This window comes from Myotis myotis, unplaced genomic scaffold (genome assembly GCF_014108235.1).
Source record: "Myotis myotis isolate mMyoMyo1 unplaced genomic scaffold, mMyoMyo1.p scaffold_m19_p_15, whole genome shotgun sequence".
In the NCBI taxonomy this organism is placed as follows: Eukaryota; Metazoa; Chordata; class Mammalia; order Chiroptera; family Vespertilionidae; genus Myotis; species Myotis myotis.
In genome coordinates, this window is record NW_023416319.1 from 38,244,478 (window position 1) to 38,270,536 (window position 26,059).

The 26,059-nt window shown below is 38.0% G+C and overlaps 1 protein-coding gene across 1 annotated transcript in view; it reads right to left on the bottom strand.

Moving 5' to 3' along the window:
* Positions 1-26,059, bottom strand: part of CTNNA3 (catenin alpha 3) — a 1,292,302-nt gene that overhangs the window by 466,496 nt on the left and 799,747 nt on the right. Inside the window, exon 10 of the mRNA XM_036336865.1 lies at positions 20,118-20,210. Coding sequence (XP_036192758.1) covers positions 20,118-20,210 — 93 coding nt within the window. The remainder of the gene's footprint in view (positions 1-20,117; positions 20,211-26,059) is intronic.

A 26,059-nucleotide genomic window follows, 5' to 3' on the forward strand; every position in this document is an offset into this window, starting at 1 on the left:
GCCATCTCCTCATGGAACTAAGGAGAGGGGTGCAATGGGTGAGGGGAAAAACGACAATATTTCAATATTTTCTACATCAATATTTTCTGTTTTACAATAAACGCCCTTGTTACTCCATATATCATTGTGCATCTGCATCAGCAGAGACCTGCCCTCCCTCAGGGCAGGAAACCAGCATACACGTGTGACTGGGTTTAATCAGTCAGTGATAAAGTCAGACATTCCTTTTTCCTATTTTCAATAGTGGGATATGCACTGTTGATTAAGAAAAAGCATACAATTTGAGATGTGTTAATATTAATAGAAATAAAAGCATCTGTTTAATCTATTCTAAAACAGATGGCTTAACATGCTTTGGCTCATTATCTGTTCCCATTGCTTTTGCTCTTAGACGAGAACATTTAGAGAAAAAAATAACGTTCATCAGATTAAAAAAGGACCACTCCACATAGTGTCTATGTCACATAAATGGCTTTTGTGATTTCAATAATAAATGTTTCCTTATGTGTGTGTTTTTTACAATAAAGTAGAAAAAATGAATTAGTTTCTTCTTAAGGTATACAAAATAGATATTGAAAGGAGCAATATTTTCTAAGATAAAATAATCCTATATAATGAAGAGCTAATATGCATATGGTTGTCACACCCTCACACCCTCATGCCCTCATGCCCTCGCGCCTGGGCCAGGGAACCTGAGACTGTGCCCCCTGCCCTGGCGCCAGGGCCAGAGGACCTGAGGCCGTGTCCCCTGCCCGACAGGGCTTGACAGGGAACCTGAGACTGCACCCCCTGCCCAGTGCTGGGTCAGGGGACCTGAGGCTGCACCCCCGTCCTGTGGGGCTTGACAGGGGTGGGGCCGGCTGGGTCTGGCTCTAGCGAGATTTTGAGGCGCACGCGGGTTGGTGGGGACTTGACTCTGGGTCCTGCGGCACACACAGACTCTAACAGGAGGGAGATTTTCATACACATTTTACTAATTTTCTCTCATCTCTGAGAAAGGGCAAATAGCAATATTAAAATATTCCCTTTGAATGTGCACAAATTTCATACACCAGGCCACTAGTTAATAATATAAAACCTTTAAAAAGTATTGAAGGTTGTGAACTCATAATTTAAAGGTATTATTTTGATCAGTCAAATTATAAGACAAAAATATTTATGTGTTTAAAATATGTTTTACTGGTACAAAATTTCACCAATTTAAAGACTTCCTGAAATTGTAGATTTTCGGATCTAGAAGGGATCTTAGAAATCTAGTTCAAATCTACTCATTTACAAGATAAGGATTAGACAACCCAAGAATTTAAGGTTCATATGACTTGCCCAAAGCGATATAGTTAATTAGTGCAGAAGACTAGAGTGCCCATTTCCAAACTAGAGCCCGACTGCTGTTTCTACGTTTGATATATGTGAAATATAAAATCACCTATACAGGAAAGCTGGATATTAGCAAAAGACAAATTACATATTTCATTTTGGAAAAAAAGGATATCTAGATTATTATACCATTTATTAAGGCATACACCTGAAGCTATAAACATCCATTTGGATACAAACCTACTGAGTATCATCCTGTTAAAAGAGAATGAAAAAAAACAGTGAATGAAGAACATGTATAGAAGTACGAAAAACAAGGAAAATGAATCAGGAAGCCAGTCTTCTATTTGATTCAGTGAGACCAATTTCATTTATTAAAATTGCTACAGCATTTCTTTTTTAACACAGGCATGCAGCATATGGAAACCATGTCAAAATTAAATATAGTTTTTCACGCTTCTAAAGAGGGAGGAAAGAACAGCATTAAGGAACAGAAATTATAAAAGCCATAAAATGTATCATTGATAGATGATGCATTTGACTAATAGAGAAAGGTAGAAAAATGGCTTCGATGTGTGCAGAGGTGGCATTGCTGATATGTTCAAAACATTTACATGTTTGTGGAAGCTAAGAGCACAGGGACTTGGTTCTGTTGGCAGGCTACAATTTCATACAGTTTAAAACTGGATGGGAGTGATTTTAAATGAGAATTATTTTCCTGTCTTCTCTTATTAGGAAAATCAAAACATCAGTTTTGTCCTGTTTTGCTGACAGTGTTTTCTGCAATGTGATTGCTGCTCAAGCAGGAGAGAGCAGAACATCATCTGTATCATTTTAAGAACTTGAGTGGGCTCCTAGAAATGTTTGTAATTACCCTTGCAAAAGAACGCTGTCTCAGCAGATTAGAAAACTACTGATCAGCCAACACGTGTTTATTGAATCCCAGCTCTGTGTTCAGAACAATGCTGTGGGAGATATAACATAATGTTGCTTTGCCCCTGGTAGGAACTTTTAGTGGGAGGAGGGATGTTGCAGAATAATATAAAATGCACCTGGAAGGAAAATTAAGTGCTTTAATTATTAAATGAGGTCCATCATTGCAATTACATATCAGAAGGGGAAACGATCATTTTGAATAAGAATAGCCTGAAGACAACACAAGCTGTAATGAAGTCCCAGAATGTTTCAACAAGGGGAAATGCTTGGCTTGATCACATTCAAGGATGAGGTGTCTCTTGTTTTTTGATGCTACCCTTCCACAGTCGGGCTCCTCTGAATCCAGGAAAGTTTCCTTTTACATTGTGCTGGAACCCACCCCTCTTTAAATTCTACACATCTGCCTACCTTCAGCTGCCCCCGCCCTTCCTTCCACGTGGCAGAATTTCAACGCAAGTAATATCACTCAGTCATCTTTCTTTATCCTGTCAACTATTTCAAAGATACTACAGTGGGGCCTTGACTTACGAGTGTCCTAACGAGTTTTTTGAGATACTAGCTGTCTCTCGATTTTTTGCATTGAGTTGATAGAGTAATTTGAGTTAACGAGTTCCTTAATGAGCTCCTTAACGAGCTCGGTCTCGGAACGAATTAAACTCATAAGTCAAGGCCCCACTGTATTCTGGTATTCATCATTTTATGCTGTATAACTTATTAAAACCTTCTTACATATAGTACCCCAAAATGACACAATACTCCTAATGATTATTGTTTAGTAAGACTACACAGGAAAAATTACTTCCCTTGATCTGGATGCCATATCCCTACAATTGTGATATAAAAGTATGTTAATTTTATTAGAACCTATGTCACCCTATCAGCTCATATTGAGCCTGAGGGAGTTTTATTTGATCTCTTCCATGAACCTCAGTCAAGCAAATTCTGCAAGAATTTATAATATGAAGGATGCATTTAATTTTAATGTAAATTGTTAGTTATTGCTGTTAAATGTGCCTTATTGATTTTTGACTCATTCTTCTAGCTTGGTGACTCATGACTTGCCCATCCATAACATTAGTGGTTCTTTTTCCCCCAGATGTATATTAAACACAGATTTGATAAATTAGATTTCTGGGTTTTCAAGGGACTCATACAATAATACCTCTGCACAGAGTTGCTGTGAGAATATAAATGAGACAATGTAAGAAAAACAATTATCACAAACCTTAGAAAATAGATGTTCAATAAACATTAGATGTTTTTCTTTCTTCAAAACAAATATTTGAAAAGGACATAAATAAGTACAGAACTTCCTTCAAGATAAAATTGTTCTCCTTACTGAAACCCTTTGTTTTTTGTTTTTTGTTTTATATATATTAATTGATTTCAGGGAGGAATAGAGAAAGATAGAGAAATAGAAACATCAGTGCTGATAGAGAATCATCGATCAGCTGCCTCCTGCACACCCCCCACTGTAGGGAGGATCAAGCCCACAACCTGGGCATGTGCCCTTGGCCAGAATAAACCTGGGATCCTTTAGTCCACAGGCCAACACTCTATCCACTGAGCCAAACTGGCTAGGGCTGAAACCCTTTGTATTAATCTGCTGCAATTTTTCTCTAATTACACTAACATGCAGCTTTCATTGTTCTGTCTTGGACACAAAGATATAATTAGAGGTCTTGTCCAATATATGTTGGTAAAATTATCATTTAATTGGAATGTTTAAGATAGATACAATGTACATGGAGGGTCAAGGGGATGGAATGAGATAAATGCAGGCTAGGTCTCCAGAGGATTATGAACAAAAGCCTGGACATAGGCTTAGAGCAGGTGGATTAGAAAGATGAAGGGATGGATACATGTTGGTGTGACGTGGAAAACACCCAGTATTTAGAGCTGGAATTTAAGCCTGGAAAGGAGATTAGAATTGATACAATAAGCAACAGCAACCATTGGATAACCTTATGTTTTAGGTGACAGGAGAGAAGAGGAAAACACCAGAGTCTGTATAAGGTAACAATGTTAGACAGATAAATAAGAGAAGACAGTCATGAAGATAGCTATGGTAATAATGGGGCCAGAAGTAATGATGAGCTAGATCAGTGGTCGGCAAACTCATTAGTCAACAGAGCCAAATATCAACAGTACAACGACTGAAATTTCTTTTGAGAGTCAAATTTTTTAAACTTAAACTATATAGGTAAGTAAATTGTTATTAACTTAATTAGGGTACTCCTAAGCTGGCCTTTGCTAAAAACGTCCTCAATCTGATTGAGGTACGTTAGCTGAGGTCGATCCCTTCCAACTCTCCCATCCACACTCGTCTTGTATACTTGTTCCGTCTATCTCCTTTTGTTCATCCTCTCTATACGCCCAAACCGTCTCAACATACCTTTCTCAATCCTCGACACTACATCTTCTTTCACTCCATAACGTTCCCTAAAATTAACTTAATAAACTTTACTTAAAGTTTTAAGTCAACTTCGCACTGTACATGCACGCCCGCACGTGGTATTTTGTGGAAGAGCCACACTCAAGGGGCCAAAGAGCCGCATGTGGCTCGCGAGCTGCGGTTTGCCGACCACTGAGCTAGATTAAACAACGCGAATGAAAATGAAATGAAAATTATGAAGATGAAGATGGAAATAAATTTGAAAGAGAATGTTGAAAATGATGCAATTAAGAAATATATAAAAGGGGAAGGGAGAACATTTGAGAAATATGGCAGCAGGGAATAAAACAAACTTAGTTCTGATAATTTTCAAATGTGGTCCCAGGATCAGTAGCATCAGCATTACCTGAGAACTTGTCAGTAAAGCAAACTCAGAGGTCCACCCTGACCACTGAATTTACCAGTGTTGGTAACAAAAAGCCTTGCTGTGTAGCATTTAAGGGTTTCTGATTTCTCTGAAATAAATTTCCCCATCATGGCCCATTGCAAGCCACCCGTGACACCGAGTTGGTAAGAGACACACACAATGATCTCTTAGACCGCGTACGAGGCCACTCACACACCACGGTCCCAGGTGAATCTGTGGCATGCATCGGCATCACCTGGTAGACTCGTCCAAACACGGCTGAGCTGTGTCATGCAGGGTTTCTGATTTAATAGACCATCACTGGCATGGCCGCACAAGATCTAGTCCCTGTCCTCTGTTTTCCCCTGCTCCCCCAATCCTTCATATCTCCATTCAAATAGGTCCAGTCCATTCCCATCTGGAGGCCCCTGCACTTGTTTCTTCAGCCTGGAAAGCTCTCTCTGCAGAATTTTACATGTTTCTTTTTGCTATTAAACAATCAACTCAAAGGTCAGCTCTGCCTTGAGGTATGTTTTGCCCATAGTCTCTTTCTATTTCATAACCTACCTGATTTTGCTTACAGTGGAGCATGCAGTGTGGAAGGCTAGAAACCTAGACTGCCCAGGCTGGAATCCTAGCTCCCCAGCTCTTTCTTTCCCTGACTTGGCAAGTTACATGAATTTTTTGGACTTCGGTTTCTACATCTTTAAAAATGTATAAATAATAGTATCTGCCACTTAGGTTTATTGTGAGGATTAAATGAATATATATATATGTTTTACCCAAAATTATTTTTTATGTATTTCCATATTTATTATCTCTGCCTCTCATATAGAATGTAAGCTCCAAAGGATAGACACTTTGACTATTGTCTTTGCTATATGATCCTTAGTCCCTAGAAAATAAGCAGGTGCTCAATACATATTTGTAAAATGAATAGATGTCAAATACTATGATCCTCAAAAAAAACCGTGTTCAGTGACCTACGAACAATGCAAGTTAGAAGCTCCATAACTCCCAATGAGATCTTTCGAGTAATTATTTGTTTAGTCATGAAAACTCTGTTTTGACAAATGACCTCACCTCAGGCATACTTTAGTTCAGCATGGCTTTCAAATCTTTGTTTTTGCATTTCATGATTTATAGGAAACATCTGGCAGAAACAGAAATCATAATGATTATTTATCGTCAAGACATTGTACTAAAGATTTCAATAGGAAGATGACTGTCATCTCTCTATTAATGTATCAGCAAAGCTTGGCCAACAAGCATTTTTGTCTCAGATCATAGATGTAAGTATTTGCTTAAGAGCACTGCAATGAGTTCTTCCTGGAATGCTGACAGGCAGTTTTGCATTCATGAGCTGTGACATTCCCTTCGGTTTCTGACGCATTTCCCTTAGGCTGCCTAGAGTTACTTCCTACTATTCTTCCCTACTGTCCGATTGCTATACTAGACCTATCTGGAGGCCAAAGGCTCTTTCCTTAAAATGATTTACTTCACTAGTATATTATCCATAAACTATTTTTATCTATACAATGATACTGCTTGATAGATGCAATATTATGTATAGCATATTATAAGGGTTATTGAGCAGGGGATAAAAAAGGACTAAATAGAAATCAAATGTTCCACTATGAAAGGCTCTAAAAACTGGCTATAGGTGTTTTCATTTTCTAACTACAGGGTTACATAATTTTATTATCTGATAAAAGTTCCAGTGTTCTGAAGAATATTTTTTCTGATGACAAATTCTTTTTAAAAGTAAGTATACTTTCATTAATCCTAAGTAGAGAGTTTTAATAAAAAATTATTTTTCAAGAAAATAAGGATACATAGCCTGAATCAATTCAGTATTTTAAACTCAAACTGCTCTTTACAGCATTATCCACATATGGGTTCTAAGGAACCAAATATTGCTCTATGATCTTAAATATGCACATTTATACCCAGCTACCTGCCCATAGAAATGACCCCTTTGCTTTTAACCAAAAGTTTTGAATATTAAATATTTGAAAATATTATACCAACAAGACATGATTAACACATTGATCCATAATGTTTTTTTCCATGCAGTTAAGTAGACAAAGATATTAACTGAGTGATGTTGGAAAGCAAGCATTATATTCTAGTCTCTTCCCTCAGTTTGCTGTATAATCTTATAGAAGCCATTCAACCTCTCTGGGATCCAACCTTATTGAGTGTGTTAATTTAAATATATTATAAAGCCTATTTATATAATAAAGTGATACATAAATGTTAAGTAATATTGTTATTCTTTATGAAGGACCCAGAACATGGAATTCTAAAAAGTAAGTCCTAAATATAATGAGGGTCAAAAAGCATTACAGACTCAATGTTGAAAAGAAAGCTTTATGGGAGATTTTTTTATCACTGTTTTCACAGCAAGGAGAAATAAGGGGGGAAAAGTCTATGTTCTTTGAAGAATTATACTAATATAAATAGATAAAACTCTAACAGTTGAAATAATTTCTTTAAAACCAAGGAGAATGTTAGTATCTAAATAGGATTTATGTTTTCCATTCCTTAACCTTGAGCAACTCTGAATTTCTTCTTATATATACAATTAGACCAATAATTCTTGTCACAAGGCCTTTACAAAATTGAATACGATAACCATGGGAAGGCCCCTGCCAAGTCATAGATGCCTGAGGATGGCCATCGCTTCCTCAGTGGAGTCTGATACTGATGGGAAGCAGTTTCCCACCTTAAAATATGCCTTTTGGGATATTGATTTTAGGCTGGTTTTAAGAAACAAAAGATGGAAAAATCTCTGACCTCTCCCCTAACTACCTAAAAGGGATTTAGACAGAGAACCTGCTCCAGAAAGGAAGGTGTCATCACAGATTTCTGTAGTTTAATATAAACTAGTGTGTGATACAGAGGAACCTAGGGAGACCCATTTGTTCAAAGTCCTCTCTGTGTCCCATTGTTAAAGACAGCTCAGCAAACATTTCTTTAGCACACTTTTGCTGTTCCACCACCATGTGAATTGCCTTCCTGCCCTTTGAAATCCCAAACCACACAAGGTACCATCCCTACCCCCGAACCCCTCTTGTCTCAGCCCCAGAATGGCATTTAATCTTCAACTGCCCAATACTTCCTAGGTTCTCATATCTTCTGGCACTCCCTTCCCCATGTTCATCTGTAAAATAAACTTTGGACATCTTCTCCTGTGATTAGCCCAGCTAGAAGAACTTAGAAGGTGGGAGAGTGATTTTTTCTGCACCCCCACATTAGCAAGTACCCAGCACAGAAGGTACTTACATGTTCAGAATCAGACTCAGGGCTTTAATGTAATTTTCAAAGAGCAGGAATTAAAAAAAAGTATATTTATTTTGTTAGATATTAAACTCATGCTGTTTTCCTATTAGGCCAAGAGTGAAATTTTGTGGCATAAGTACAATAATTTTATTTCAAAAACAGGTATTAAATTTCCTTCTAAAATTATAAACCGTCATGCCATAATGATACCTTGCTGCTCACCAGAAACAACATTTTGACTCATAAATTGCTCAGCCTCATTCATTCTCTCTTGTGGAGCAATGATCTTACAGTTCCTGAATGGGCTCCACTTGCATGGTTTCCACCAATGCCACACTTTCCTCCTCCTTTGATGATCGGTTTTTCGCCGGTTCCTTTTTCTTTCCTCCTAGATTTTTTGTTTTGTTATTATTATTATTTAAGATTCTATCTTTGGTCCTTTTATTTTCTCTTAGTCTTTAGCAATCTTGCTCTACATGTACGCTTTTAACCATAACCTCCATGTAAATGGTGACCATATCCAGCTGTGATATCTCAAGTTCTTATACATGTCGTTTGCTAAAATCTCAACCTATGTTGAGAGTATTTTAAATAAATTAATTTCTGTCCCCAAGTGACCTCTCTTTCATTGTATTTCCGATTTCTCCTCAGAGAACCATTATCCTCCAGGTGTCACACTAAAACCCTCATATTTATCCTCTTTTCCCTCCATCATTACCATCGTCTAATTTGTTTTCCAAATGTGGCCAATTTATAAAGTCAATTTATCATTTGTTCCATCTATAAATTTTTATTCCTATATCCCTTATTTATCATATAATATTAAATAACCTCTTCACTGGCCCTGCCTGTCCCTTTTTTCATTCAATTGACATACAATTTCCGGATTAATTCCCCAGAAGCATAGCTCATCACAGTGACTTGCCCTCCTCCACCACATTCCAAATCTAAGTTCCTTTACTTGGCAGTAAGGCCTTCAATCTGTGTTTCAACCACGTATCCAACCTTCCCTTCTCCACCGCATGCCCTGCCAGGGGACACAATCTCGTAGGAGGCACGGGAAACGTGTGGAGGTTATCACCAAGACCAGGCGGGGGGGGGGGGGGGGGCGGTGTACATAGTGCCCTGGATTCTGAATTTTCTGGCATGTAGAACCCCCCACTCTGACTATCCCACACAACAAAGAATTGTTCTACCCATAGTACCAGGAGCTCCCCTGTAAAACAAAACAAAACAAAATAAAAAAACAATGTGGGTTAGACAGATTCAATTACTCACTTTTTCCATTTCTGTTGCATACTTTCCCATATCTTCTGCCTAGAGGCCCTTTTCATATTTCCCCAAATGTCCAAATCCTGCTTATCCTTTAAGGTCAATAGAAAATGTCACCTTTCAGAGAGCCCTCCCTGAATTTCCTGACACGAATCTCTTTCTAACTCCCATGGCATTTCAACCTACTACTCTCTAACACCACTTCGTTTCTACCTGGGTAATACGTTTTCCCTTCTCACTGGGAGCTTAATGTATGCAAGCGAAGCTCCATCCTTGTTTTCTTCTATGACTCGAACATTATCAAGGTTAGCACAGGCCTTTTCTGCTAAGATGCTTAATAGGATGGTAACTAAATAAGGGCTCAGGCACAAACTCTCAGGTTTGTGATCAATTTTGGAATTCCTGCCTCAGCCTACATGTTAAATCATATTTACTTCCATTTGCTTTCTTTTAACCCTTTTCGGTCCAACGTGGAGGCTGACTCTACAGACCAGGCGCTAGGAGCAGGTCCAACGTCGAGGCTGAGGTCAACACCGCAAACCGGTTCAACATTCAATCCCGTCAATTAATTTGGACCAGACTGTTTGAATTCCAAAAATAAAATTGGACCGCAAAGGGTTAAGTCATTATCTAATTTTTGGTCTCCATGTCCCCACTAATATTTAAGGGTATAACTTCTTTCCCATCCTTCTGTTTCTTCTTCCAGGACACACCACATCAGATTGTCTTAGGTAAAGCCCCTCCTAGTTAAAACCACACTTTATTCCTCAGAAGTGCTCCCAGGGGTACCCCATGAATCCGTTCTTCCTGCCCTTGGCTCACCCTGACTTCATGGAGACTCCCAGTAAGTGCTCAGCAACTATCGCTGGATGAAATGCTCCTGGGAGTGAGTGGCCGGGTGTGGCTGGCTGTGTAATTGAAGAAGAAGACAGAATAATGACAGCAGAATAACACAGAACTTAATTTCAGGCTCAGAAAGCAACCGTGTTCATAGCTGCAGTCAAGTGCTGCCTCCCCTCGTGAATACAAGGGCACCACAAGAAAGACTAAGCCCAGGCTTCTGGTCTTAAATCACCTAGCAGTGGTCGGCAAACCACGGCTCGTGAGCCACATGCGGCCCTTTGGCCCCTTCATTGTGGCTCTTCCACAAAATACCGGCTCTTCCACAAAATACCAACTTCTGCACATGGGCCACGAAGTTTCAATCACACTGTATGTGTGCCGCCGCACGTGGTATTTTGTGGAAGAGCCACACTGAAGGGGCCAAAGAGCCACATGTAGCTCGCGAGCCGCAGTTTGCCAACCACAGAAGACAGTCTTGAGAATCAGCCAATCACAATCAGCTTTTTTTTAAAAAAAAGGATCACTTCATTTTAACCCTGTTATTGTCTTACATGACTTTTCTAAAACCTTAGAGTATAAATTAGGTATAAAAAGCCTGTCACAACTCTCTTAGGTACACCCAGAGATTCTTGAAGAATATGATGATTTCAAATTGATTATTTGAGTCCCATATTGTTTATTTGCGAACTAAACACTCATCATTATGGTCTACAGAAGATGAAAGAAAGCATATTTGCTTCCCTGGAGCATGACACTTAGAAAATTAAATGCTTTCAATTCATAGATATGACAGCTGCTTGATCACGAAAACCTACAGACAAAAACCCCATACAAATCAGGACATGTTTTGCCATTCGAAGGAGCCCATTGCCCTTCCTGAAGTGTGTACTACACACAGTAACACATCGTAAGTTCATCGGAAGAAGCTGCTGTTATAACAAAACAATCCTGTCCATGCAGAGGGAGATAATGCCAGTCACTTCACATGACTTGTGCTTCAAGCTGACAAAGTGTCATGCTGAGACTTCTTATCACTTGGTTAGAAATTGGGAGTTCCTACATCCCCCAAAGAACAAAGGAGGATGAGGAATCGTGCTGGCTCTCAGCATCTACCTGCCAGTGTCTACAACGCAAAATCGGTTCACGCTGAGATCCTCATTCACTCCAGAAATACCGGTGTGGCAAAAGTAGGTTTACAGTTGTTTGTATAGAAAACAATTAATACATAATAATAAAAGAGTAAACTCGCCCTAACCGGTTTGGCTCAGTGGATAGAGTGTTGGCCTGAGGACTGAAGGGTCTCGGGTTCGATTCCGGTCAAGGGCATGTACCTTGGTTGCAGGCACATCCCCAGTAGGGGGAGTGCAGAAGGCAACTGATCAATGTTTCTCTCTCATCGATATTTCTAACTCTCTATCCCTTCCTCTCTGTAAAAAATCAATAAAATATTTTTTTAAAAGAATAAACTGTGCTATGCATACTCACAGCTATAATCCTACTTTGCCTCACCTAGTACTGAGTACCTACTGTCTATCAGGAATTCTCTTAGAATATAGCAATGAATAAAAAATCCCTACGCTCAAGGAGGTTATTTTGTTCCATGTTCAAATATGAATACAGATGCACATGCTCCCCCAGGTACTTTATTGTTTAGTTTTGTTTTTCCTAAAATTTCACAAGCTTCTATATCTGGGGTAACCTTGACTTTCCTCCCTACTTTTCAACACACCCAATATATAGCCCTTTTAGAAAGTTAAGTATAGATTCCCTATAAGCAACTTATAAAAAATATATTCCCAAGCACATCACTGGAAATAAACTAGATGCCTCTGCAAGATGTTTCAGCGCTGTCAGGTCATTGAACATCATTTGATAAGAGAGGTTAAACAGAATACATAATAAAACTGTATTAGCTATTGATGAAAGTGTGACAGTGATTAGAAAACTTGACATGCTTTTGAAAGAGTTAAGCACTTTGAGAGAGTCTGCCTAATTGAGTGTAAGTGTATTGACCAGTGGGAAATAACCTAGGTCTCACCATGATTTCTATTGATTAAAATTGTAATTATAGAAGGACACGTAAGACCACCTAATACCTCTACCACCCAATAATAAAATTCTTCTAACATCTTCCACAAGGCACAGCCTATTTGGCTTTTGTTTAATTAAATACATCCAGTGATTAGGTAGTAGTTTCACTATCCAGGGGTGGGGAACATCTGGCCCAAGGGCCATAAAATTATTTGGTCTGGCCTTGCCAAGGCATTAGGGGTGAGATAATTAATTTTTAACCAAATATAGGAGGCTAGTTTTAAGTACCAGCATGGTACTCCGGACATGGTCATCTCCATGCCAAGTGCATTGGGAATTTCTCCCTATTTCACAAGCTGACCATCATAATCACTGTAAAGCTGCAGAATGATTCCCATGTGATGCTGCTGACATACAGTTGAGTCCCCCTAGGGTAGTGCTTTTAATTTTATGAAATTTTCAGGCCACAAATATTTTGAAAGAAGAAGAAAAAGGGAAAAGAAAATTGACTGAGTTAAGTTTTGAAGATTTTTATTTTGCCAAGTAAAGAAATAATATGAAGCCCTAACCGGTTTGGCTCAGTAGATAGAGCGTCGGCCTGCGGACTAAAGGGTCCCAGGTTCGATTCCGGTTAAGGGCATGTACCTTGGTTGCGGGCACATCCCCAGTAGGGGCTGTGCAGGAGGCAGCTGATTGATGTTTCTCTCTCATTGATATTGCTAACTTCCTATCCCTCTCCCTTCCCTTCTGTAAAAAATCAATAAAATATATTAAAAAATAAAATAAAATAAAGAGTATAATATCAACACTTATAAATCATGTAGATATTATAAAAAAAATAATATGAAAATATATCTACTTTTCTTATTTCCTAAATCAAATGTTTAGATGAATATCAAACAAGTAGAAAGTACATAGATTTGTAATAAAAAGTTAAGTAAATTTTATGTTGGGAAACAAAGCTAATTACACTGAACTAATTTTACAATAGACCATGAAAATGCTTTCACGGTCCAGTGTTTGAAATTCATCGAACTAGATAACAAATGTCCCTCTGCACTTCTGATGCCCCGGGTGCTTCTGATAAGCAATGATTTTCATATCCACTTGTGCAATCGATTTTATTTAACCTAAGGCCCTGACTTTATATTTACCCTTATTAAATTTCAGCTTATGAGTTTCCAAAAATTAATCCAAATTGTCAACATACCTTAGAACACTGAATTCCATCTTTCTCATTTTGTGCCATATGCAAATGTGAAATGTTTGTTTTAAAAATACTCTTCTAAGTCACTTGTTAAAAATGTAACCAGGGTCAATCCCTATAAACAGCTTTATCTTTCCACTGGGTTGACTTCAAACCGCTATAGTACTCCAGCAATGCTATCACCATCTCCTTTATGTAAAAGACAAATCTGTATAGGATCTCTGAATTGAACTTCAAAAGCAGGTAGGCCAATTTCTCACCCAGGACTCATACCCTCTATACAATAGCTTGGTCTCATCATCACCCTCCTTGTGTTTAGATGTCTGTGGCATTGAGAAATTACAAATCTTTTCTTCTCAACAAAGTCACTTCCTTCCAGTATACATACTTCCATTAGAAACTAATTCTATATTGAGATGAGATGTGTACCTGTCCTCTTTGCTTCTGCTTAGAGGTTGTAGTCGTGTCCTTCAGGGCCCTCAGAATGAAGTCTTTCACATCATAGCCCTTTCAAGATTTGCTGACAGTGATTATGTCTCTCCAAGTCTTACCTTTTCCTGGCTAAAAATTCCCTGTTGCTTTTATAAATTTTTCACATGACATAGATTCAAGTCATGTCACTATTTCCGATATCCTCTGCCCCAATGCTCCAAGTGACAATTCTGTTTTGAAGTGTGACATTTGTAACTGGACAAAGCATTGTAGTTGTAGTCCATTAGGCACAGTAAGAACCAGAATGATCCAATTCACTGAGACTTAGGTGAATTCAACCGTATTTAACAAATAAGAATTATATGCCACCCTATAAGCTCCTCCCAACCCTGCTTTCTCAACTTTATTCACTCCAGAATCAATCTATAATTGTTTTAATAGGTTGGGTTTTGTTCAGAAATTAATGAAGTATCTATTTCTAGTAAAATTAAGGGTACTAAAAGAAATAAAGCGAAATGTAAAAGTATCCCTACTTGTTCTTTGTCCCTAATCTTACTTCCTGGAAGTAACTTCTTTTAAAACTCTTACCGGGACCTTTTAAAAATTTTTCTATGCTCTTCAAAAACATATGGTTCTATCTACCTCTTTTTTTTTTCAAAATATATGGCATATTATACATATTCATCTGAAAATTGCCTTTTTCAATCTTCTTGGATATCTTCCATACCAAAACATACCAATTTACTACCAACAGACATTTAGGTGGCTTTAGCTTTTGTCATTACAGATAGAGCTGCATAAAAATCTTACTTACACACTGGTGTGCATATGTGCATGTATATCTGTATCATAAATTGAAGAAAGTGGAATTAGTAAATCTAAAAGTATGTGCATACTTTATTTCAATATACTATATTTTGCAAAAGTGGAACACACACACACACACACACACACACACACACACACACACACACACGGGGTTGTACTCCAGACATACTAATTCTGAAATTCAGGATGTGCTGTATAAAAATTATACAATGTTTAAAACAATTTTTTAAGTATATAGAAGATTGAAAATAAGTTTTAGAACTTATTCTTTGATGAAGAAATTTAAATCATATTAGTGTGTGTGTTTTTCTGATAGCTATCTACTTATATAAAAACCATGGGTGGTGCTCATCACATACAGACAAACAGTCTGTACTGAGCAGAAGGAAGTCAGTCCTACAGGGGTTGTCTTGGCAACGGCTGTGCCCTCCCCCAAGCTGTTTCCTGAGCTGTTTCCTGTAAGGGCGAAGTTTGAGGCAGGAACCCGACCTGGGAGCATGGAGGGAGATCTTTCTAAAGTGTGCCGCGCCAGCACGGGGTGAACCTGAGTGGGGCAGCTGAAAGGCTTAGAAAAGACAGACAAGAGAATGAATGCCGGGTCTCAGTGAGACACTGCTTCTCTGAGGGACAGCGACCACACCCACAGCCATGCCTTTATTTTATAGCGGATGCTACAAGGCAAAGTAAGGGCGTGACCAAGATGTTTACAAACATTCTCCTGGGTTTCAATCCTACTCAACTACATGCACCTGAACTCTATCAAGCCCACATCACTCAGGCATGTGGGGCCACGTGTTTGGACCATAGGTTCAAGCTTACAACTACAGCTGTTGGCTATAATTGTCCTGGGAGGGCCCTGCCCTCCAAGCTGGGACTTGCACGTGGCAATGAGAGGACTGTGCCCTCTCATCAGTCTAAGGCTGGAACCTATCCAAAACACTGTAGTGGCTCCCCACAATAAAGTTTTAATTCTGTTTCTTTGTTACTAATGTTGTGGCCCCACCCCATAACAAAGAAACAAAGGAAAATTTCCCCATCGAATCTCTGAATAGTATTATTCCTTTGGGAATGCCCTGTCATAAATTAAAATTGAAAGTGGGTGCAATCATCATGCTATTGAGAAATCTCAATAGTAAATGGGGTCTTTGTAATGGTACCAGATTTATTATCAAAAGATTACAACCTAACATTATCGAAGCTGAAGTATTAACAGGATCTGCAGAGGGAGAGGCTGTTCTGATTCCAAGAGTTAATTTGTCCCCATCTGACACTGGCCTCCCATTTAAATTGATTCAACAATGGTTTCCCGTGATGCCAGCATTTGTGATGACTATTAATAAATCACAAGGACAAACTCTAGACAGAGTAGGCATGTTCCTACCCGAACCCATTTTTGCACATGGTCAGTTATATGTTGCTTTCTCTAGAGTTTGAAGACCATGTGATGTTACAGTTAAAGTTCTAAGTACTTCATCACAAGGGAAATAAGTCAAGCACTCTGAAAGTGTTTTCACTCTTAATGTGGTATACAGGGAGATATTAGAATAAGTTTAATCACTTTATCAGTCATTGTTTGCATCACTGTTGTTTTTATATCATGTTTCTGTTGTTTTCATATCATGTTTTTATTGTTTTTATATCATGCTTCTGTTGTTGTTATATCCTTTTGTTACTGTTTATTTATTAATAAATTTATATATTATTTTCATATACATTTTACTAATTTCCTTTCACCTCTCACATTTCTATTATAGGGAAAGGGCAAATAGCAATGTTAAAATATCTCTGCTAATTAATTCCCTTTTTAAAAAAATATATTTTCTTGATTTTTTTACAGAGAGGAAGGGAGAGGGATAGAGAGTTAGAAACATCGATGAGAGAGAAACATTGATCAGCTGCCGCCTGCACACTCCCCATTGGGGATGTGCCTGCAACCAAGGTACATGCCTTTGACCGGAATCGAACCTGGGACCCTTCAGTCCGCAAGCCGATGCTCTATCCACCGAGCCAAACTGGTTAGGGCAATTAATTCCCTTTTAATGTGCACGAATTTTGTGCACCAGGCTACTAGTATTATACTGTTGATTCACATTGAGATTACAATCAACTAAAACCTGCAGGTTTCCTGGAGGGTAAATTTTTGCTAAGCTGTATTTCTTCCATTCTCTATCTTTGCAGTTTGTTTTAGAGTGCTCAGTATATATGGTTTAATTATTATACTTATTATATTTCATCTGGATATTTAGATTTAGTCTATATTCTAGAATACCCAAATTCTTTGTGACTGGGTTCTTTCAGCTAATATGTTTCCTTTATCCTCTTATTTTTAACTAAAGTTTTAACAGTATTATCCTATAATTTTATCCAAATCACTAGGAAAACACTGAAATGAGCTATTGTCAAAAGCAAATAATTTCAGCCCACCAAGAGAGGCCTCACGCTTGGCTAGCAACTATCTATTAATCAGCCATTTAAAGGATTTTTTTCATTAGTTACAATTCAATAATTATACTGTATTTTTTATGTTGTCAAAAAGAGGACACGCCATGTTAGGAAAAGCGTCATCAAGATGTTGGCAAAAACCTTCATGTCCTCTATGAAGAGAATGATTTATTATTCTAAAATCCTGGTCATTCTCATTTATAGGACAAGAAAATGCTACATTTTTGCTAGGTGCACTTGGTTATAAGCAGTGAATAAGGAAGACTAAATCATTGCCGTCATGAAGGTTATTTTTCAGTGTGAAAATATACAATAAAAGTAACAAGATAATATAAAATATAATTTGAGGTTGTGATAGACTCTAAAAGAAATAAATATGGCAACATGATATGATAGAACTGCAGGAGTGATGTAAGGGATTGATCTCTGAGGAGATGATATTTGAGCGGAGTCCTCACAAATTGAACATAACAGTTGCTGTCTACACGGCCATCTGGGAAAAGAGCACTGGGAAACGGCCAACTGCAAACTCCCTCAGGTGCAAAGGAGCTTACTGTGTTCTAGAAACAAAGGCCAGTGCACAGAGATCTGAGGATTAAAAAGGAAAATAATATTGGATGGGGCTGGAAGTTAGACAATAGGAAGATCATAAGAGTCCGATTAAGCCCAGTTGGTATGGCACAGTGGCTGAGCATTGACCTGTGAACCTAGGAGGTCATAGTTCATTTCCCAGTCAGGGTACATGACCAGGTTGAGGGCTCAACCCCCAGTAGGGGGCATGCAGGAGGTGGCTGATCAATAGTTCTCTCATCATTGATGTTTCTCTCCCTCACCCTTCCTCTCTCTGAAATCAATAAAAACATATTTTTTAAAAAGAGTCTGATTAAGCCATAAAAATGGTTGCATTTACTATAAATAGCTAAGAAAAGCAATCACTGGGATAAATATATTTATAATTTGACTTTTATATAGAAAGTAGATTAGAGAGACATTAGTACAAACATGGATGCCATATAGGATGACAGTTCTGTTGCCCAGGATAGAGATGATGGTGATATAGGCTAAGGGGTTGAGAGATAAGATGGACAAAAATACATAGATTCAAGATAAACATTTTTGGTAAAATTGATAGGACTTGTTAATGGATTAGATAGAAAAAATTAGCCATTAGATATCATAAAAGCCTAAGCAACCATCCGAGTGTTCAACCATCGGACCGTTAACTATGATGCACACTGACCAGCAGAGGGCAGACGCTCCACGCAGGAGCTCTGAGCTGCAGTGACTTGGCAGCTGCAGTTCTCAGGTGACGCACCCGGAACCAGAGAGGAGGGAGCCTGATCCCGGGGTGCGTCACCCAAGAACTGCCCTCTCATAATCCAGGACCCCTCGAGAGATGTTAGCCAGTTTTGCCCCGATCCCTGCAGGCCAGGCAAAGGGACCCCAGCTGTGCACAAGTCCATGCACCGAGCTTCTAGTTAGAATATAAGGTTCACAAGAGCAAGGGATTTTGTTTGTTTTCTTTACTATTTTTCCCCAGATGCATAAACAGTGCTTACCACAGGCTATATGTTCAATAACCGCTTACTGACTGAATAAAGAAAATCTCTAGGTTTTCCCCCCAAGCAACCAGATGAATGGCCATGCCATTAGTAAAATCGGGAAGACAGAAGCAGCAACAGAATGAGATGGGGATGGAACAACCAGAATTCCATTTTGGCTATTTCAAGTTTTAATTGTCCTCTAGATGTCAAAGTGGAAATGTCAAGGGGAAAACTAGATATTAAAGTCTGGTCATTAGGGAAGTGGGTTATCCTAGAGAGAAAAATTTTGAAGCTTTCAGCATGTAGCCATGTAATTTATTGTAATAAATGATAAAAAAAAAACTAAGGAATCACTGAGAAACATTAAAAAAGATCTGGCATGGAGATACATAAAACATGTTTATCAATGAAAAGATTCAATATCTTAAAGGATACTGAATATCTAAAACAATTTAAAATATTTTTGCAATTTCAATATTCTAACATGTATTTTCATGGAACTAAAAATTATATGAAAGAGCAAAATAAGAACAACAGCAATTTAAAGAAAAAACAAAACAAAGTGAACCAACTTGCATAACAGATAAGATTAGTATAAAACCATAATTAAGACATTGCAATACTGTTGCAAGGATAAAGAAATAGAGTAGTGGAACAGAATACAGAGCGTATTCTAAGACAACATGATTACGATTGCCCTTATGCCTATCTTGATCCATGGCTTCAGGATTACTAATCATCTAAAAATAATTCCCTAAAAATGTATTGCTCTTCAGATTTCAAAAACTCCTGAACTGTAGACAGGAAAACATTTATTGGCTTTTTTCAAACCCATGCCTTCATTTGATAAAAGGGGCAAAACTGTCATTTCTTTCATTCTGTTGGAGGTTTCAGATAAATAATGACTAAGACATGAAATCTGTTGAACAAAACACTGCTTTGATTCAAGCTATACCTTTCTCTCACAAGATTCTGATATGGGCCTTAGGGAATGTTAGGAGAACCATGTGCTCAGTAAAGAACTAGGTGATTAGTAAAGAAGGAACCGTGACCTTAAGACGAGTTATCTTCTGTGTTTAAAATAAATATTTAAATGTCGTTCCATGTGTATAAGAGTCTGAAGCATTGTAGATAATTCTTACAGCTAGTTTAGTGGAAGAGGCAGTAACGTGGTCATACCTGTGGACACAAAGTTTCCAAGTGGTTGGCTGCAATTTTGACAATTTTAATTCCATCTTCATTTGTTGACATGGAACAAGCAAGATTTGCCACCTTAAATACAATCCAAAATATTGAAAATTATTTCAGATTATCAAGAAAATGCAGAAATATTTGTTTTCCTAGAGAATTAAGCACATGTACCCATACATTGAAAGTCTCAGTAACAGACATTAGCATTCTCACAAATGTCCGTGGTATCTGTTTTATGAAAGTATCCTGAGAATCTATTACAGCAAATAACAACAAAGGTCCCTATAAAATTATTTAAAACAAAAGAAATAACTAGTGAGTGAATCAGTAAACCCTGTATAGTCTCTTGGTATCAACATCTAATTCACAATAAGATACCAAGTATTATGGTTTCCTATGGGGCTGAAAAAATTTCTATCTGTGGATTTAATGCTAATAAGTTCTTGGAATCTCATATGATTGTGGTTTATTTTAAGTTTGTAATTAGTTTATTATTTCCCAGAGATTTCTTATGTCTACTTAAGTTGCATTAAGAATGACTGTATCTTTATTCATGTTTTATTCGGCATAAACTATACTACAAAGCTGGACAAATACAAGATAATTAAATTCTTCTTCCTGTTCTTGATTTTCTACTACAACCGCGTGGGCACTGTTTGGCATCCCAGAAGTCCATTTGATCCAAGCATTAGTGACACTAAAATTCCTTTATACGATATTGCTTTTGAAACTTATGCTCTCCCAGTGAAGACGCTGCTCTCTCAAATAAGTACCTTTATGTCCATTACCTAAGTCCAATATTCACCACTACTTTCTTTACACCACTAAAGAGCCATGAGAGCCCTAGCCAGTTTGGCTAAGTGGATAGAGCGTCAGCCTGCGGACTGAAGGGTCCCAGGTTCAATTACCCTCAAGGGCACATGCCTGGGTTGAGGGCTCAATCCCCAGTGGGGGCGTGTAGGAGACAGCCAATCAGTGATTCTCTCTCATCATTGATGTTTCTATCTCTCTCTCCCTCTTCCTTCCTCTCTGAAATAAAAAAAAATATATATTTTTTTAAAAAAGAAAGAGCCACAAAAAAGAGCATGAGATTCTTTTCCCTTCCTTTGAGCCTCAGTTATTCACCATTCCTCTTGGTAGCAGGTGATTATTTGTGTAGAGGGGTAGTGTTTCCCCAACCTACAAAATGCATCATTGTCTTCATCACTGCAAAGAGTTTGCTTTTCCAACAATCATTTTCCAGCATTATATACTTGAGTACATTGCAGTTTTTATTGCTCAAATCCAAAATACGTTTAGTTGTGGAGAAACCACACATGAAATGCATGCAATGGGAGCAAACAACGAACATATCTTCGGATCACTAGTTGAAGAATATCACCAATGTTATGAAAATGGATTTATAGCCTTTGTTTTCAATAGCATTTCTTTTAACATGTCAACAGTGAAACCACTCCTTGCTTTCCATTTACATACAATGAAATAACAGCTATACATTATTTAAGTGTGGAAGGGCATTATTCACTTTATTAATGTACATGGAATGGCTTACTTGAAAAGGTCTTTTGTTGGCTTGAAGGTCACAATGCCTCAGCTTTCAAATCTGACACATAATTAGCACATTTGTGAATTATTTGAAAAGGGCAGCAGCTTCGGTACCCCTCTCCCCAGACCCCAGGATCCACTCACAGAAAGTGAAATTCAGTCATCTAATTGCTTTAATATGTCTAGGATAATTTGCACTGCATTTGCAGAAAATATCTATCCATAAATTTGAGCACTGTTTAAGTAAAAGAGAAAAAATTATTAGCTCAATCTTTTGGCCAAATCAGAAAAATGCTGGTTAATCCTAAATTTAAAATTTACAAAAAAGTGCCCCATCTAGTGTCTCTCTCTCTCTCTCCCCTCCCTTCCTTCCTTCCTTCCTTCCTTCCTTCCTTCCTTCCTTCCTTCCTTCCTTCCATGTATCATCTTTCTCTTTTTCCCATTTAAAAATAGACATCTTGTTCTGAACATTTCTTGTTCTGAACATTTCTTGGCACCATGTTTGTTATAAGCCAATCCAGTGACATGGAAACTACCCTAAGCAGAGAGTTTCTGTTCATATGAGCAGACTTAGCTTTTTAAATGTAAAATAAAATTAATTTTTATCATTAATTTCTGGAACTTCTTTTTTATTGAGTTTATTGAGGTGACATTGGTTAATAAAATTATATAGACTTCAGGTATAATTCTACAATATTATCATCTGTATATTATATTATGTGTTTACCTGTGGGATCGGGCCTAAACCAGCAGTCGGACATCCCTCTCACAATCCGGGACTGCTGGCTCCCATCCGCTTGCCTGCCTGCCTGCTTGCCTGCCTGATTGCCCCTAACTGCTTCTGCCTGCCAGCCTGATCACCCCTAACCACTCCCCTGCCAGCCTGATCAACATCTAACTGCTCCCCTGACAACCCGATAGCCCCCAACTGCCCTCCCCTACAGGCCTGGTCGCCCCCAACTGCCCTCCCTTGCTGACCTGGTCACCCCTGACTGCCCTCCCCTGCTGGCCTGATCGCCCCCAACTGCCCTCCCCTGCTGGCCATCTTGTGGCTGTGGGCACCACCATCTTTGAGGGTGGGCAGTCAATTAGCATATTCCTTCCTTATTGGCTGTAGGCGTTGCCATCTTTGCGAAGGTGTGAGGGTCAATTAGCATATTCTCTCTTTATTAGATAGGATAGCAATCTCTTACATCATGAAACAAAACCCCCAAATCTCATTCTGCAGGGTCAATCATTTCCTACTCTTTCAACTATTCTGATTGCTTGCCTCAATATTTCCATAAAGTATACTTATACAACTATATTTGTAATTTTAAATTTTGTCAGGTACTTCAATATAATTAATTTATGTCCTATATCCACCCTCCATGTTATAAAAGAAAGTTAAATGGCTCTAATGTTAGCACCATTGTTGCTTGGGTATTCCATCACTTAAATTCATAATCAATCATTCTTTTTCTTGTTTTTAGTAGCAAAGCAAAGTTGAACTGAATTAAAATTGTTGTAAACTTCATATACCTCTGGCAAGAAGAGTTAATGGGAAAAACATTGAGAAAGGGTTTCTGCCTTTGTCATCAGATCTCTTTGTCTTTTTTTCCCTTTTTAAAAATTATTTTATTTTTCTATTATGGTTTGCATTTAATACTATTTTGTGTTAGTTTCAGGTGTACAGAGCAGTGGATAGACATTCATATAGGTTACAACATGTTTCCTCTGATAATTCAAGTCCCCACCTGGTACCATAGATAGCTATTACAATATTGTTAACTTTATTCCCTATAGCAGACTTAAGTTTTACAAAATTCTCAGTTAAAAATGCAGCACAACTAAATGTTTTCCACTCAATTAATGACCACATTAATATTCTGTCTTCTTTTGTTCAGAAATACCTGAACTTTTCTTTACCAGAACTGTTATGTTAGGGAAACTTTCTAGATAAATCAAGTAGTGCTATTTCCAGATTAAGGAACATGGAGTTGTAGTAATATTTTATACCGATTAAAATTTATAAGGGAGCTAGTATTCTGTGAAGGAAAAAAAATTACGTGATAGAAATAAAATCTCTTTACAGTTCTAATTTGAGTGATCTGTGACATATTTTCCAAAGTCACATCAATGTGTAAATCAAAGCCAAATTTCCTCCAATAATAATTATTCCTAATTTTTATGGGGCTCTTCTGGCAGTCAAGTATGTTTCAAAGCACAGCATGAAGGCAATTCCCTACTAGTCAAAGAAACCACCATGCAAATAAAGTATTTAGTGAAATAGTTTAAGATATTTTTAAGACATCTGACATCTTTGATATATCTAACTTTGACAATGTTTCAAAAGTCTGCGTCTAACCTTCATTATTCAAGAGATACTTGTGGAAAGTTTCTACCCAATTAGGAAAATTAGGGCATTGGAATGTTTTAGAGATAAACAGATCTAGGTTTGAACCTAATTCCCACAATTAATAAGCTTTCTGACCACGGACAAGATCTTAACTTCTCTAAGCCTGTTTTGTCATCTGTAAAATGGATATGGTAATACGCACTTCACGGGGAGCTGTGATGATTAAAGGAGATACTGTACAGAGAGGGCCTGATACCTGCTAGCCCTGACTATGTATGTATCTCCTTTCAGCTCATCTATCTCTCTACTAATTAAGGTTGGACAAGAACATTGAGTCTCTCAAAAGGTTTTATGAATTACAACCTTAGAAGCCTAAAGAACTTAACAAAAGGTCTAACCCTAGACCTAAATGTTTTTAGGACTCATGCAGGGAATACATGTAACTCAGTGGTTGGGGTGGGGTTGTGGGTCCTCGTCTGTGTGCATGCTCTACCTACAGGCATTACAGATCATTAAAACAAGAAGAAATAAAAGGTAAAACTTAACTGCCTTATCAAAATAACAGTCTGTTGGCTTGCTTTAGTTCATAGGATACCAGTTTGTGACCTCTTACCCCATTCTGTAATTTTCTATTGTATGAATAGAAGAAAAAAGTTAAACAGGGAGAAGAAATATACTCAAACCAATCAGTAACCGGGAGACTATTAACCAGGGAAAGGTGTGCTCTTTATGCCACCCTGAATTAAAGTAGTCACAAAGGTCCCCTCCATTGAAATGATGGACCAGACTTTTTATTGATATTGTGCCATATCTTTATCTAAATTCAAGAAAAGCAGAGTCCCTTCTTTATCAAAAAGAAAAGTTCCTACTCATCTATAATATGAGCATAAAGGTAAGTATCTATTTTTTAATTGACTACAGTGCATTCTTTATTCAGATTTATACTTTAAGTTTTGAATGAAGAATACGTGAGAAAAGAAAGCTCTTGAGTCCAGGGTTAATTTCTGTCTGACTATACATGTTTATTGGGAACATCCAAATCTGACAAATCTGTAGCAAAGAAACAAATGAACATAGGCAAACTCTGAGTAAGGGTATTGAGCAATATAGCTGACATCCGTTCTTTCTTTTTAACTTGGTGTTTGAGAAGGAGACAGATTTCTTTCTGAATTTGGAAAAGGACAAGGATTCACAAAATCCCGTGAAGAGGCATGAAGAATGGAAAGAGAGGCCCGTGCCCTTTGGACATGATAGCAAATAGCAAACTTTTAAGTCACTGGCCAGATCACTGATGGAGGGAACACCAAAAGTTCCTCAAGGCATTGAGCAATATCCAGAGTCGGACTAGACACTCTGAGTTTAAGTTGCCCTTGAGATATATGAGTAGACACATCCAACAGGTATGCAGTTAGGTGTATAGTTAGGAAGTGTAGTTAGGAAGTGTCCAGTTACTCTTCTTAGACACCAATATTTATTAGGCAGATAGAAGAGGAGAACCCTATGATGAATCTTAGAGAAGATGGCCAGGAGTAGAGAAGGTTATCCACAAAGTTGTAGAGATAGGGAGAAGAGAAAATGTCAAGAAGGTAGCCTCAACAATCAAACACTGAGAAATCAAATAAGTGACTCCTAAAATTATCCATTGATTTAGCCACACAGAGGGCCATTCTTAGAGTCATTTGGTTGGAATGATGATGCCCACACTAGCCTCGTGTGAACTGAGGACTGTGTAGGTAGTGTAGTGACCCCATGTGTCTTGTAACCCAAAGCAGAGAGCTAGAGGCTGCCTGGACAAGACTCACTCCCCCATTCCCATCTATTCATTTCTTTCTACTTCACCTCTCAAATATTTCTTGTATTATCTACTTTTCTTGCTCCCCACCCTCTTCAAATTTACTGTCAGTTTTTTAAAGATCCTTGTGTACAGTCTTCGCTTTCATTTCCAGTCATTGTGCCTTCTCTACAATATATTCACCATACTGCCACTGACAAGTTTTTTCAAATAACAAACTTGATTCCCTTATTATCATTCTCCCATCTCCACACT